The 15,996-nt window shown below is 44.0% G+C and overlaps 1 protein-coding gene across 5 annotated transcripts in view; it reads left to right on the top strand.

Annotated features, from left to right (window-relative positions):
• zip (myosin heavy chain 10) overlaps positions 1-15,996 on the top strand; it is a 30,158-nt gene that overhangs the window by 7,988 nt on the left and 6,174 nt on the right. For 3 of the 5 annotated variants that reach the window (XR_010889206.1, XM_067351583.1, XM_067351582.1), the window contains exons 2-8: positions 6,729-6,885; positions 7,783-7,901; positions 12,640-12,663; positions 13,331-13,360; positions 14,208-14,300; positions 14,406-14,568; positions 14,647-15,983. Coding sequence is in view for 4 of the 5 variants with exons in the window: in XM_067351583.1 (XP_067207684.1) it covers positions 6,729-6,885; positions 7,783-7,901; positions 12,640-12,663; positions 13,331-13,360; positions 14,208-14,300; positions 14,406-14,568; positions 14,647-15,983 (1,923 nt within the window). In the remaining variant the exon portion in view is untranslated. The remainder of the gene's footprint in view (positions 1-6,728; positions 6,886-7,782; positions 7,902-12,639; positions 12,664-13,330; positions 13,361-14,207; positions 14,301-14,405; positions 14,569-14,646; positions 15,984-15,996) is intronic. The other 2 variants (XM_012374208.2, XM_012374209.2) reach the window with 2 other exon arrangements.

Genomic DNA, 15,996 nt, shown 5'->3' with positions numbered 1-15,996 from the left:
GCAACCGCTAATTATTCGAAAACTGCCAGCGCACGGCCGTGTCGCGTTTTCTCACCCGTTTGCATTCCCGCGTCCGCAAAATGACGATGCTGTATATCTCAGGCACGAATGTCGGCGGGATTTTTCGCGGGCGGGCTCGGAAGGCAACTCCGCGCCCGTCAGCAGTTTTTCGTAATTCCGTTGCCAGGCGGTAGCGCCGCGTATGAAGAACGTCGGCTCTTGCGCAATGCTTACGTTCGTACATCGTTATCCTTGCCCGTATATGGCGCGAATCCGATTGATTTTGCCCGTGCGTGCCGTATATGGACCGTATCTGGACTTATAACGGTTCGATAACTACCGACCGCGTGATTTACCTTGCTCGCGTTACTCATCTGTGCACCGCTCTCGTGTTTTCGCGAGGGCGATCGTCGCACGCGCGCGGTCGCGTCTGTCCGCGCGGAAATGCCTCAGCGTTTTACTTTCGCACATCGAATGTCGTGTATTTCGGAATGTAAAGCTTTTTGCAGGATAATAATCTGTATGTCAAAATTTATTTGTATATACACTCAAAAAAATGATCTTGCAATAATAGCTAAAATTTTCTAGGTGTAAAAAATTAACTAAAACAGATAAATGATTAGCAACTGTTGTGATATTGCATATGTAATTACTTAATCAGTTTAGATGACAGAAACAGAATATATATCTGTATTGTTTGTGAACTTTAAAAAGAAAGTTTCTCTAAAACGCCTATCTATATAAGATCAATCACGTGTTAGATCATGCAATGAATAACATTTAGCAATGGTACCTAAATTTTTCAGAAGCTATTGCTAGAACATTACTGCTATAAATTCTATATGTGACAAACAATGTTTTCACAGATACGAAAAATAGCGATACATTCTTGTTGCGATATCTAGAAATCTAACTACATCAGCGAAATATTTTTTTGAGTATAAGGAAGAATTATTGTTAAAGAAAATAGGATGGCGAAAGCGCTGAAACTTACATAGATTCTCCATTTAGGATTTTATCACGCTGCGATTGCAATTAAAGAGCGAATAAGTAGGCTTCTAAATGAAAAAAAAAAAGATATGAATCTTCAATCATCGTACACGTTGTCCTCATTGGTCGCGTATCGATCTCCGATACGCAATCGTCATGCAATCGCAATCTCCGATACGTAATACGACGCGGCTTTTAAGCGGGTTTCAAACAACGCAAACCGTTCGCTGACCAATTATTTGCCGAACTAAGATAAATATCGCATCACCGATACCGCCGTGACGTAACGCCGATTGTCAACGTAATGGCATACGGATGTGTGTTGCCTCTTGCAGCGTTCAAATATTAAATACACCGTCCGCGAATTTCGTTGCGACGCCGCGTGAAATCGCGACGTCGACAATACGCATCGCTTTATCCGCGCGTTGCGATATCTGTATCGAGCCGATAAATATTTATTATCCGAGCGAACGTGAGTTAAAATTTGCGGCGCCGCATTCGAAATTCGTCGCGCAAAACGCATTCGCGGGCGCGAATGGCATTCGCTCGATAAATATTCGCCAAAGCGAGCACGACTGTCGGGACGACGAGATAATGTAACGACGATGTGACAATACGTCGAAATGACAGTTCCATTCCGCGCATAAACGCGCCGCGGTTTGTCAGCGTCGGATAATTCGACACGTGAATGCGTTGCCATTTAACGGCGGCCGGCCGTCGGCAAAATAGTGTAAGCAAGGCGTTCTCGCGCTTGGAATTGCAGCACGCGACGCAGTACCATTTTTAGAAAGTCGGCTAAGGAGGCGCGGTACCCGAGATTTCGTCCTTTTAAAGGCCGGTTATGCGAATGCAGTGTGCGCCTCTTTAAATTGCATAATGAGGGATCGGCTTCACTTTTTTCTTTTTTTTCGCGCGGTATCGCAACTCCGATCCATAATTTTCGGTCGGGGAAATCGATGCGAGGTTCCTCGATGCCCGTCGACGATAGGCGACACTGATGATCGCTACATCGACGTCGGACTTAATAAATGATCGTTAATGCTCGCGATTTTATCGTGAGATTTGCATATTCGTTAAAAACCTGCGCGCGAAGAGTCACGGAAATCGACGCGCTAGCGGTGGAAGCGATTACGCGAATGTTTGAGCGCTCGCGGTTTCTTCGCGGAGTTTACGACTCCCGCTCGCGACTTTAACCGATAATGATGAGGAAAAAAGGTGATTTGAAATCGACGAAACGTCTGTCGTGGAAATCGCGGTGAACGTTTTCACGTCCACGTACATGCTCTACGTTTATGTTAATTTCGCAAATAGCTCGCGGTGTTGGCGATGTTGTCGTGGGATTTGCGAACTTGTTTCGCGGGTCGCAACTTCGACCCGCAATAATAAAGCATACCGCTTTCAATCACGCTTTTACCGTTCGTTACAAATTGCACTTGATCACGCGCATGCCTCGCGCCGTGGCGAGCAAGTGAGCGCGTCAGGATCAAGACTTTCGATCTTGTCTCGATCGAGGGCAATCGGCGCCGCGGAGAGGCGGCCAGATGCCGGTTGCGGGCGAAAAAAAGAAAGAAGAAGCGAAAGAGACGAGCGAAAGGGAGAGAGAGAGAGAGACACTCTTCGCGGGGTTGGCGCAAAAAAGGCAAAGACGAGTCCTTATAAGGACGAGCGTCCTTAACCCGCTTACTCGCGGTGCCTTAAAGACGCGGCCATCGCGCGAAACGATTGAACCGCCGGTAACGGCAAGTCCAACGCCTTTTACGGTCGTCGTCCCGCATTCAGCGTTCGTCGCCGTGGCGCCCGAAAGAAAATTCTGACGAAACCTCCCGGGACGCCGTAAAAAAGATCCGGCGATGTCCTATAATAGAAAATACCAGGCGAGGCGTGCGCGCGTGTTGTAAGCCGAACGCGAGTGACGCATCATCGTTTGATCGGCCGTAGATGATTCACGAAGATGTAGCGCAGCTTTGATAGCCGATTCGTGAGGTCACTGCGAATACATCCCGAGTCTGAGTAATCATGTGGCGTATAAAAAGTATCGATTGAAATTCGCCACAAATGAGGAATCCTTTCTTGTGACAGACAGCTTTTAAGATTGGCGCAAAAGGTTTGTGCAAAGCTTCTCCGTGAAGATCTGCTTTAAAAAAAAAGTTATCGATTCGCATTCCGAAAACTCGAAGTTTTTAAATTGGATTTTTATTTTGTTTGTCGACAAGCCTTTTGCGCCAGCATGATATTTCACGTTTTTTAAGACGGCACGCAATTTCTGAGTTGTATTTGTTTAATTTAACGGGAACGCTTTTTCAAGAATACTTTCGCTTTGGAATCTTCTAAAAATAGCAGCTTTCTGCCGAGTCACTGTCGATTTATCTCACAGTATCGCGCTTCGCGGACTCACTTTTATCGACAACGTGCCCGCATTCGGGGATTAGCGTATTCTCGCGAGCGAAGGACGTCGGCCGCAACGCGCATTGCGATCTCGCGATTTGCTTAGAAGGCTCCTGTCACGTCGCGTCGGCGAGGTATAAACAGGAATGTTGGGCGAGGGTCGATGACACCCGAGAGGGACCGCGGGACCGGTTTTCGAGGACCTCCGAGCACAGTCCTGCGTGGAAAAAGGAGGACAAAGGTGTTTCCGTTTCGTGTTCGCGGTTCGCAACGAAATTTCGTGAAAAGCGCCGCGTCAGCGAGCCGACTAGTCTACACGACATTACGATGAATCGTTTAAACTCTTTTCCGCCACGGCTAACGGTGTCAAGGAAGGAGATTATTTCCAGGACGCGGGAAATCGTTTCCAGTTAAGATTCCTCAAATTGTTTACTTCTCGATGATGCGCGCAAATAAGCAGAAATGCGAGCGTTAAATCAACAGGAAGTTCAATAGTTTCTTGAATTCTTTTTAACTCTTATCATTTTCTGCCAAACGCACTGTACTTTTATGACTATTTGTATAATTTATAAAAATTTTGCAGAAATATTGAAGGAATCGTAAAATATTTGTTCTTTAAATCGACGCTTTTAAACCGTGTCGTTTTGTAAAGTGTTGATGCATTAAAATTGATATAAAAGAAAAGAGAAGGCGAAAATACGGCAAAAAAGAATTCACCGCGGGCTTAATCGATGCACTTGAATTCACCCGACACGATTTATCAATCGGGTTGTATTCTACAAAAGACTGGAGCAATGAGACACGCCGACAAATTTATAAAGGAAACAATGCGCTTTGTCGCAAGATGAACGGCCGTTTCCGCCAAAACATCGGTTCGAGCTAACTCTTATCCCGCGCCTCTCCGCCATCTCTCTTGCCGCGGACGGAATTAGACGGCGGGGAAATAAGTTAAACGTCGGCTCGACTGCGAGCCGATGTTCAGCCAGTTCCATAATGGGAAAAGTTACGAAAGTACACGATAAATTAACGTGGAAATCGCGCGGAGACTAAATAAACCCGTCGCCGGTTCCGGGTGGCTTCTTCCACGAAGGATGACGCGCGGGTGGCGTCCGAGAGAGCGAGATCCGGCGAAAGCGAGCGCGCGCGTGTGTGAATCACTCGCCGCAGAAAGCGGGCGATCGCCGATGATTCGGTATGAAGAAGAAACGCGCGACATCGAGATGACCTCGAAAGAAATGTCCGGCGAATCGGCCGGGCGTGAAAAACGCCGTCGAGGCTCGGCGCGGCGGCGGCCGACGAGCAATCGCGCGGCGGATCCCTTAATGATGACGTGAATAATTCGAGCGGACCCGCGCAATTAAGCGCGTCATCGTCTCGCGCCAGCGTTTAATGGAAGGCGGATAGTGAGGAGCGTTTATTAACACCTACGCCCGCCTGTCTCTCATCCCGCCGAGCACCGACGGTATCGCTTGCAACTGTTGCAACGATATCAATGCGCTGGGCGTTTACGGCGTAAACAACGATAATTCATCGTCTACGCGCGGGCGGCGCGGATTATCTTTCCGCGGAAAATGCGTGCACGCGCGGCGTCGATCGCTCATCACGGCGGATTCTTTGATTCGCGAGCGGCTCGGCGGGTCTCTTCGCGCGTCGGCAATTATGTAATGAAATAAAGAGAACACGCTGTATACAATTTGCATCGCTTACAGGCCGTGTAAAGGAGAGCGTATATAAACGTCGCAATTAGCGCCTAATGCATAAGCGAATGAAGCATGTAAATATCATTTTACGGTCTGCAGTTTACAACCCTGAACGGTTATTCGCGTGCGCTCGCGCTGATAAAAGGTTAAATAACTCTGCTCCGTTTCGATATCGCGCGCGAGAGAGATTAAACATCCCTTCGTTAGAAGTCTATCGCGCTATGCGGGACGTTTGTTCTGCGGCGACGCAGAAACATTATTATGATAAAACACTTTTCCTTCGACAAGGTGACTTAACAAGTCCATTTGCGATAAGAACGGAAGCGTTTTGCGCTATTTAGATATTTATTTTCGTGCCTTGTGAATTGATATATCTGGATACGATCGCGCTTTAATCGGCGCGTAATTAAACTAAGTGTATTTTTTTTTTATCCGACTGACAGTGCATCCGGCGGATAAGATTTTATCTTATCGGCAAACTGTGACAGAGTCTCGAAAACAATAATAAGCGTTTTACAAATAATTAATCTCAAAGTCCACAGAGAGTCTACGGTAACAATGACATTGTTCCGCGTAATTCTTGAGGAGCTTATCTGGCAGGAGGAAACGTGTGATAGAATGCACATACGTGACTCAGGTTCGTTTGAAAGAAAATTCTTTATCTTAAAATATTTGTACGTTTTTATAATTTATGTATCGGCAAGTTTAAAAGGTCTCGCGCAATCAATATGTAAATATGCACACATTCCTCGTTTCGCTCACTCACTGAGAACGTGATGGAATTGTCTGATAGCCGGAAAATCCTGCAGGCTAGAAATAATAGAAGCGCAATTATCGATAGTTTTTTTCGGCGAAGGGAAACCGATATTCTTTATTCATTCATCGGAGAAAATGTATAAACTTTTTTTTCGTTCATTCTTTCGAATTCACTCTTCTCGCTTGAATTCGGTTCCGCTCGTTTCGCAAGGATAGCAGCGAGAGTCAAGGCTCTCGGTTTCAGGACCACCGGTCGTACGGCCGACGTTGGCCAGCATGCACATGCGTATCGGCGGGCAGAGAAAACGTGCCAACGTGCGAGAGAACGAACGGCCGAGCGAGAAAGGGAGAGAGCGCGCGCGCGGAGGTAGAAGAACGCCGGAGAACGGCCGAAGTAGAAGTGTGCGCCGATCTCTTTCTCTCACTCCCGCTCTCTGCCTCACTCGCGAGCCGGCACGGCATAGCGAACGTGACGTCATTGATCGGACATTCCATCGAGCTTTACGGCACGCTCGTGCCTCCTTCTCGCACTTATTGCGGGAGAATTTCTGGAATGCTCATCGGTGTCAGCGGAAAACAATGCTCCCCGAAACAATTGGGTCACGCGAGGAATCGAGCGCTTTCGCTTTTAGCCGGCGAAGAAAACGCCGCGGAAAGACGGCGGAAGCGCGAAATCGCGAGGATCGATAATCGATCGCCGGGATTTAGCCGGGCGCTTCCGCTTTTATTTATAGAGGAAAATGCGAATAGAAAAATGGATGGAGACACGGGGTCAATAATTAATGGATTTCGCTTTGGTTTGTTGAAAGAAATGCTTCGATAAGAAGCATAGTTTATGTAAACACCGATAAGACGAAGCGTCTCTGACATCGAAATAATCGAAACTGCTTGTTACAGACGTACTCTGGCCTCTTCTGCGTCGTAGTAAACCCCTACAAGAGACTGCCGATATACACAGAGAAAATCATGGAAAGGTACAAAGGCATTAAGAGACACGAAGTGCCGCCACACGTTTTTGCCATTACCGATACGGCTTATCGTTCCATGCTGCAAGGTAACGGCATAATCAGAAATTTCTACCAACTTCCTATTCCTTGCGCGAAATCAGTTCTCGGCTCGACACGTCGAAATCTACACTCAAAAAAATAATCTTGCAATAATAGCTAAAATTTTCTAGGTGTAAAAAATTAACTAAAACAGATAAATGATTAGCAACTGTTGTGATATTGCATATGTAATTACTTAATCAGTTTAGATGACAGAAACAGAATATATATCTGTATTGTTTGTGAACTTTAAAAAGAAAGTTTCTCTAAAGCGCCTGTCTATATAAGATCAATCACGTGTTAGATCATGCAATGAATAACATTTAGCAATGGTACCTAAATTTTTCAGAAGCTATTGCTAGAACATTACTGCTATAAATTCTATATGTGACAAACAATATTTTCACAGATACGAAAAATAGCGATACATTCTTGTTGCGATATCTAGAAATCTAACTACATCAGCGAAATATTTTTTTGAGTGTAACATTCGGGAAGAAATTGTTAAGTCAACGAAATATATTTTTTATTTTCCTGAAAATTACAGTAACAAAAATATTTCTCGATTCTTACGCAGAATTAAATTCTTAATTATTTCAGTTTTGCACGATGAGAAGTTACAATTGCTGAGTAGCAATTTTGCACGATTCTTTCGAAATCGTTGGTGATATTTTTCAAAATTTTACTTTGTACAATAATTATTTTTAACTTGACACTCTGCGTGCAGTATGCATTATTTTTTAAATAAAATAGTTTTGTAAGATTTACGTTCTAGAGAATTTGTATGGATTCTATTAGAGAGAGAGTTGAATATTATATATATGTTTTATTAATAGAGTTTAATAGAATTTTTCATGATATTTATATATATATATATATATTTATACCACCATTTTGTATTTTAGATCGCGAGGACCAGTCAATTTTGTGTACCGGCGAGTCCGGCGCCGGCAAGACCGAGAACACGAAGAAAGTGATTCAATATTTGGCCTATGTGGCCGCATCGAAACCGAAATCCAACGCGGTAAGTCAATGCGCTCGTCGATTAGCGGCGGCGGCGGCGGTTTCCGTCGCGCGGCGAATTCATTGTATTTCACGCACGCGTTCGTTCGACGAAGACACGCGCGCGCAATGAATTAAACCGCCGTGGTTTATACGAGCCATTTAACCTCTCGATACTCCACAAGAAATCTCGTTCCCGTAAATACGAGCACGCTGTTTCTCGAGAGTTTCCTCAGAAGCACGCAAGTGATCTTCATCTCCGGAAATTAGATCAATTAGAAAACGGAGAATCTTTGCGATATACGTATCATATTTTGAATGCAACAATATTCGAATTATAGATTTCGCACTATATATTACACTTGCAATATCTAAAAAAAATGGAAGAAAAATTTTTTAATACTGTCAAAATTTTCACTAAGCATAATAAAAAAAAAGGAGCAATATAACAATTACGACGAGACGATTGTTATAATTTTAAGCGGTCAAATTTGCAGCAAATGATATCTTTTAACTTAATTGCTTGAACGAATACCATTCTATACCATGTATTGGCTCTTCCTCTATTTTTTCCGGTTAATGATAGTAATTGCATGTAACGGTTACGGCTGACAGGTTACCTCACGCAATTATATTTACGCATAGATAGACATCTGTTCGCAATTACGTTGCCAAGGTTAATGACCAAGGCGACAATATCAACAAGAGACCATTCTGCAAACGATACACTACTCGGTAAAATAGCTTTTAACGCAAGGGCGTGTGGGAGTGATTGTGATTTTGCGCGATCACAATGTTCGGCCGTGAAACGCGTTTAGCCAATTATTCGGTGCGTTTTTTTTTTTTTTTTTATTTTGTTTCTTCCCGGCGGACGCGCCGCGAAACGTGCTTATCTGTGCTAGATTTCAACTGAAACGCAGGAAGAACTATCAGATTACGCGCGGGTTAACGACTGATGATCGCGTTAGAAGGCATTTTCAACGCAACAAATAATAACGAATGGAAAAAAGGATACTTGATGCCTTTTGATTTTCGAAATTTCGAACGTTATCTAACGTAACGATGTTTTTTATTTTTTATTTAACTAAGTTTTCGAAAATATGACTTGTCAGTTATTTTAAATATTTTGGGCGGACGCGAAGAATCGTCGGTGAATTGCTCGAGTCCACTTCAATGCAGGATTACAAAGCTTTAACGCTGCAAAGAGCTCCGAGCCGGATAATCACACTTAGTCCTTAATGCGCGATAAGAATCCGAACCATCAGCACTAAAAGCGTGAAAATCTCGTGTAATCGACTTAGTGTTCACCGCGATCGCGTCAGCCTTTCCGAAGCTCGGAAAATCTCGCCTACCATTGTCGTTCACCGGAAATGTAACCTCAATATCCGCATTGTGACATCCTGGTTGCATTATCATGCGGTATCACGAATTTTTTATTAATGAATTTTTTCTTAATCTCGGAGAGAGTCTTCTGCGAAGTTCATTAGAATGCTTTACGTCATCGTTTTCGAACAGATTTCACATTTGGTCATCGTTAGTTTAGATAATTGGTTAAAAAATAGCGCATATTTTCATTTTTAAAAAAGATATAAAATTTGCAATTAACAAGTTTCAGCATTACGCCGTGCTTATCTCAACAATTTTATACAGTTTTCGCTCCTTTCGCAAGTAATGAGATAATATTTTTTCAAGAGTGACGTAAGAATTGCGAAAGAGCTCGAGAACTTTTTAAATATTTATTGAAGAACGAGCGCGAAATTTGTTTGAGAGCCTCTGTCATACAGGTTCGTGTACAGTGGCTTCTTTGTTCTCGCGCGTTTCGCCGGGATACTTGAAGGGTATAATACGAACCATCACGCGCAACGTTATTAATAAATCGAGAAAGATGCAAAAGGCGTGTTGTTTTTACGGATCGCAAATTACGCCGAGGTATGGGCGAAAAAAAGAAAAATGGCGAGCGAAAAAAACTGTAGGTATAGCCTTCAGCCGGTAGCGTCCCACATTTCTCAGGCTTGTCTGCCTCGCGCTGTAACTGCCTTTATAAATTTTGTAAATCACACGGCTATTTTTGGCGTTTACATGAATCAGATAAAAATTTTAGAAAGAAATAACGGCGACCGTATGCTGAACGTAAACAATGTAATTTAGTCTCAAGCAGGCATTTTAAAGAGACGGGCTCGCGTTAGTGAAATGATAGCGCGCGCTGCGTAAAGTGGTACAGCAGAGGACTCACTCAGAAAAAAACATTAGCGTAATATTTTACGCTCATGATGTCGGATTAATCATCCGGAAAACAGCAGAGAGAGAAGAAGTCTAGTTGTCTTTTTTAAATTAAACTTCTTTGTAATTGTTAACGATCGAAATTTTTGAAGACATATCGAAAGTCTCACGAATAAGAAACTTGATAAAAAAATTAAGTTTAAATTTTGTAATTTAATAGAAAAATTATTGTTTATCAAACATTTTTTTTGTTAAATATTTGAATTAAGAATGATTATCGATTCTCAGGCTCGAGGCGGCTGAAAATATAGCTGCTAGCGTAAAAAGTAATTGAGAGGAGACCTTTACTCCTTTCGAAGATCCACGTGAATCGCGCCTCCTCCTTCCACTTAATCGAAGGTCACCGCAGGAGAGCCTTAACACATTTTCGATTACCATAAGTCGCGTTACGACTCAAACGGCGAGCGCTTGTTTATACGTCGATTAAGCCCAATCGATCTATATTGCGTCGCGCAAACGTTGCCCGCGATAGCGCGAGAAGGAGAAAGACAGAGCCGGAGACTCGTGCTCTCCGAAGGATCCTCTCCTTTTCCAGACAAGCGATCCACTTATCGGACCGAGTCTCTTTCTGATTCTCTTGAGTCACGCGAGTCGACTTGCCCGCGCGTGACTCATCCCACGAGCGCAGAATCTAAGCACATCTGCTTATCGTAGAAAAAGAAAAAAAGAGTACAAAAAGCATTAGATGTCCGTCGCGTTTTTCTTCCCGTAGATTTCGGAACAAGTTTGGTAGAATTTTTCGTTCGGTGAACATCAATACTTTTAATTTCGATGAATTTATATTATCTTTCTTTAATATTTGATTATTTTTTTTAGTTCAAATGTTTCACGAAGATAACCGCGATAGTTCCGGAATACAATGGCGCGTTGTAGATAAAATTTTTTTCCGGGACATTTTCTCTGATTCTGTTGCGGCAACTTGCGGTCAACGATTATTGCCGTGTTTTGTCACGGACGCAATTGTTGCAAACTAATCTCTGCGGATTGAATAGAGTCTCGCAATCAGCGCAATTAATTGACGCTCCCGCGTTGTTTGCCTGATTTTCAACGGTCTCTTGGATCTAGCCGGGACATTTTGTACATAGCATGTAGATGTAGAAAATAAGTATGCACACGTGAGGCACGTATCTAATACTTTGTACAGTAAATCTCGAATTAGAATTGTAGTGAATAAATAACACGGAGGTTGGTCAGCGAAAAATGGTGATAGGGACATGTTCTTTTTGGAGCGATATGAATTAGGAATGGCTTCCTCACCCGAGAAAATTCAAGCAAGGACCTAACTTTCGAATAATTTAGCGCCAACGAGCTTTTGATAAATTAGGTGAACATGTGAACTTCACTCCGTCTCTTTTAGGAGAAGACAAGAAAATATGGTTGGAAAATTATTCACTTACATTGATAAAGTTGATTGTTAAAATTTTGAAAAATCAGTGAGACTAATTGTAAAATTCTGAAATAATTGGCACCTTAGATAATAATGTAGAGCACTCTTTGCAAAATTATGCGCGGCCAAGAATTACTCGTCTTGTTGAACTCGGCGCACGTACAGATCTCGAGAAGATCCGACCTTTTTCAGCGTGTCAGATTTCTTAATGTTCCTTCTTGACCGCCGATCGCACGGCATTTATACATGTAAAAGTGTATGTGGAGAAAAAAAAGTGTGTAAAACGAGAACACTCGCCTACGGTACGACTGCATGCTATCGCATCGGCTGCATTATCGTCTTACTTTTGTTCACAGCCAGCACATTCCTGATCGTTTCGCATGCACAAGAGCAAATAAGCTCGCTTGTTTCGCCGACTCGCCACTACGTTTCAAACCGTTTCGATCGGGGCGTCACTCTTTAACTTTTCGAGTTTATAGGGTGTCCCGCGACTCGCCGAGTTATTTTTCAATATTCCCGATTCTTCGACGAGTCCGGGAGTCGGTTATCTCTCTCGGTGAGAATTTTTCAACGAAAGCCTGTCGTACCGCGGCTTTTGAAATACTTCGGAAATTAAATTCTCCAGATGAAATTTCGATTGTGCATGTAAATTAATTGCGAGGCGGAATTTAATTATCTGCTGAAAAACGTTATCTTTATTATTATCAGTCGCTGAATATTTGTCGTAATTAAAACGGAACCGATCACAAATTTAATAAGAATTGCAAAATTAAGCAAATAATGGCACAATTAATACTCGAACGTTAAAAACGAATTATGCAAATTCCGTATCGAAAGGGATTTTCAAATCTTTTTTGTTTCAAAAATTACAATGAAAACTGCGTCGGATTCGTGCTGTACGTTAAAAAATTCGATACACGCTTGCTCGGTTGACCGGTTCTTCGCGTACCTGCCATTCGGTACGCGAACGTAAAGGAATCGCACGGATCAAGGACAAAACGCGCGACTCGAATGCCACGCCATGGTCGATTCTGATTCTAATGCTGAAAATTCTTTTATTTTCGGTGCTGACTTTTGGCGGCCGCCCACCTAGACTCCGAGCCCGGCATTAATCATAGTAAGTCAACGAATGAAACCGAGGCCCCGGCACAGGCGGCTGACAACGCCTGCGGCGCGGAGCTTCGCATTATTTTCCCCGCTTATCCACCCTCTACTAACAGACGCTTTTGATTTTTGACTCATCTTCAAGTGTGACGCACGTACCGAGAGAGATCAGTGCACACATCGCCGCGGTAACACTCGAGAATGATGTGTGATTTGCATACATATGTATATTATATAAATAGAATACGAAATATATCTGTTGCGATATCTAATTCTTCTTGCGAAAAAAAGATTCAAGGATTATTTGACGGAAAATTGAATTGGGTGTAATTTTTAGAGCATCGCGAGATGCGTTTGAGATCCAGTTTATGTAAAGATAACATGATCGAATTTGTACGCTAAACGTAGTTAATATTGATTCACATGTGATTGATAAAAATGTCTCTCGCGATTGTTTTGGAGGAAAAAAGACGAGCTAAAGGAGATCGTGTTAAACAACGATGATAAGATAACGTCCTCTCGGTACCTGCACTCTCTCGCGCATTAAATATGTAATTACATCGTTTCGCATTGTTCTCTTGAGAAATTAATCGTCGCAAAATCATTACAACTTTCGTCGTTCTCGTGGCTAACAAAGATTTCCCCTCTCCTCTTCTTTTTTCTGCTGCTTGCGGATCCAGGGATCTGGGAGTGTGACAGAAAAGTTTGCGGTAATTAACGTGAGGCAGGGCGGGAGAAAGTGGGAGGAAAGAATATTAACACTGGTGTGGTGTCGTGATAAGTGTTTTGCCCTCTGTAGCTTGCTTTGTCCTCGATTGTCGTCGTTTATTTATGTTTTCTCACCCTTTTCGACAAGCTGCAGTTTTTTTAACAAGTCGCAAGACTTAGACACTTGCTGTGCAAGGATGCGTGAAGAATTTCGTTGACGTAGGTGAAATAAATTCGGAATTTTGTTTATAATTTTGAACAAAAACTTGCCAGGACTGACGCGCTGACGTTCGAACGTAAGAAGACAAATGTTGATACATTCTGTACAGAGACACTTTCTTTCACTTCCGCGCTGTAGAAGCCTTGCGGTGATTTATTGTAGACTTTTGGACGAAAATTTTCACGCCAATTATATTCCTTTGAAATAAGTGGAATTAATTTACATTCCCGCGTTCCAATAATTGACGTTTCGAAACTAAGCTTCGATGTCTCTTTTACGCTTTCGTGTCTCCGACAGCTATTTTCAAATAGCGATTATTGTAACCGTTATCTATCTTGCTACTTTTTTTTCACCAGCTGTTGTACATATTTAACGTTATTCCATGTACTTAGCGTTAAAACGTACGTATCTATATTGCCATTTAATATTTTTGGCAAAATGTTTAGGGTATTAATTCATTAGTGTCATTTGCTTTTTCATTCGGACAGAACAGTAAGCTCTTTTACATCATTGCATTCTTAACGTGCGCGATAAGCCATTTACTTTACTCTTTAGCATCATTCTTATTCAGTGTTGAGAAACAAGCGTCTTCGGCGATGTTTATAATTGTCGGGTGTTTTTCGTCACAGGGCGAGCTCGAGCAGCAGCTTCTTCAGGCGAATCCAATTCTGGAGGCGTTTGGTAACGCGAAGACTGTCAAGAATGATAACTCGTCCCGTTTTGTAAGTTACACGAATAATTCTTTGGGAAAAAATCGAAGTTGCATTAAGATACATTCTTGAAATGCAATCCGCTTCCATTTCTAACGTGTGACGTACCTGTTGCAGGGTAAATTTATAAGAATAAATTTTGACGCGTCCGGCTACATAGCCGGCGCGAACATCGAGACGTATCTTTTGGAAAAGTCGAGAGCCATTCGACAGGCGAAAGACGAGAGGACCTTCCATATATTCTACCAGTTGCTGGCCGGAGCCTCGCCGGAACAAAAGAGTGAGTCGATGCGCGAAAAGCGCTTCTTCACGCGCGTTTGCCACTCGTTAAGCACGTTTGCCGTTTTTTTTTTTCCAGAGGAATTCATTCTGGAGGATCCGAAGCACTATCCCTTCTTGTCGAACGGGGCGCTGCCCGTGCCGGGCGTCGACGATTCCGCTGAATTCTTTTCCACGGTGAAGTCGATGCACATCATGGGAATGACGAACGAGGACTTCTCCTCCATCTTCCGTATCGTTTCCGCCGTAATGTTGTTCGGTTCGATGCAGTTCCGTCAGGAGCGGAATTCTGATCAAGCGACGTTACCCGACAACACCGTAGCGCAGAAGATCTCGCACCTGCTCGGCCTGAGCGTGACCGAGATGACGAAGGCCTTCCTGAAGCCGCGCATCAAGGTCGGCCGTGATTTCGTGACGAAGGCGCAGACGAAGGAGCAGGTGGAGTTCGCCGTGGAGGCGATCTCCAAGGCCTGCTACGAGAGAATGTTCCGCTGGCTGGTGAACAGGATCAACAGGTCCCTGGACAGGACGAAGCGGCAAGGCGCGAGCTTCATCGGCATACTCGACATGGCCGGCTTCGAGATATTCGAGCTCAACTCCTTCGAGCAGCTCTGCATCAATTACACGAACGAGAAGCTGCAGCAGCTGTTCAACCACACGATGTTCATCCTGGAGCAAGAGGAGTATCAGCGCGAAGGCATCGAATGGAAGTTCATAGATTTCGGGCTGGATCTGCAGCCGACGATCGATCTGATCGACAAGCCGATGGGCATCATGGCGCTCCTGGACGAGGAGTGCTGGTTCCCGAAGGCGACGGACAAGACCTTCGTCGAGAAGCTGGTCGGCGCCCACAGCGTCCATCCGAAGTTCATGAAGACCGACTTCCGCGGCGTGGCGGACTTCGCGATCATTCACTATGCCGGCAAGGTGGACTACTCCGCCGCCAAGTGGCTTATGAAAAACATGGACCCGTTGAACGAGAACGTCGTGAGCCTTCTGCAGGCCTCGCAGGATCCGTTTGTCTGTCACATCTGGAAGGACGCCGAGATCGTCGGTATGGCGCAGCAGGCGCTCACGGACACTCAGTTCGGCGCGAGGACGAGGAAGGGCATGTTCAGGACGGTCTCGCAGCTGTACAAGGAGCAGTTGGCGAAGCTGATGGTGACGCTGCGCAACACGAATCCAAACTTCGTCCGATGCATCATTCCGAATCACGAGAAAAGGGCCGGCAAGATCGACGCGCCGCTCGTGCTAGATCAGCTGCGGTGCAACGGGGTGTTGGAGGGTATTCGTATCTGCAGGCAAGGCTTTCCGAACAGAATTCCGTTCCAAGAGTTCAGGCAACGCTACGAACTGCTCACTCCGAACGCCATTCCGAAGGGATTCATGGACGGGAAGAAAGCTTGCGAGAAGATGGTGCGTATCTCTC

The sequence above is a fragment of the Linepithema humile genome, chromosome 3 (assembly GCF_040581485.1).
Source record: "Linepithema humile isolate Giens D197 chromosome 3, Lhum_UNIL_v1.0, whole genome shotgun sequence".
Lineage (NCBI taxonomy): Eukaryota > Metazoa > Arthropoda > Insecta > Hymenoptera > Formicidae > Linepithema > Linepithema humile.
The sequence above is the reverse complement of the archived record's forward strand: the minus strand, read 5'-3'. Positions and strand labels throughout refer to the sequence as shown.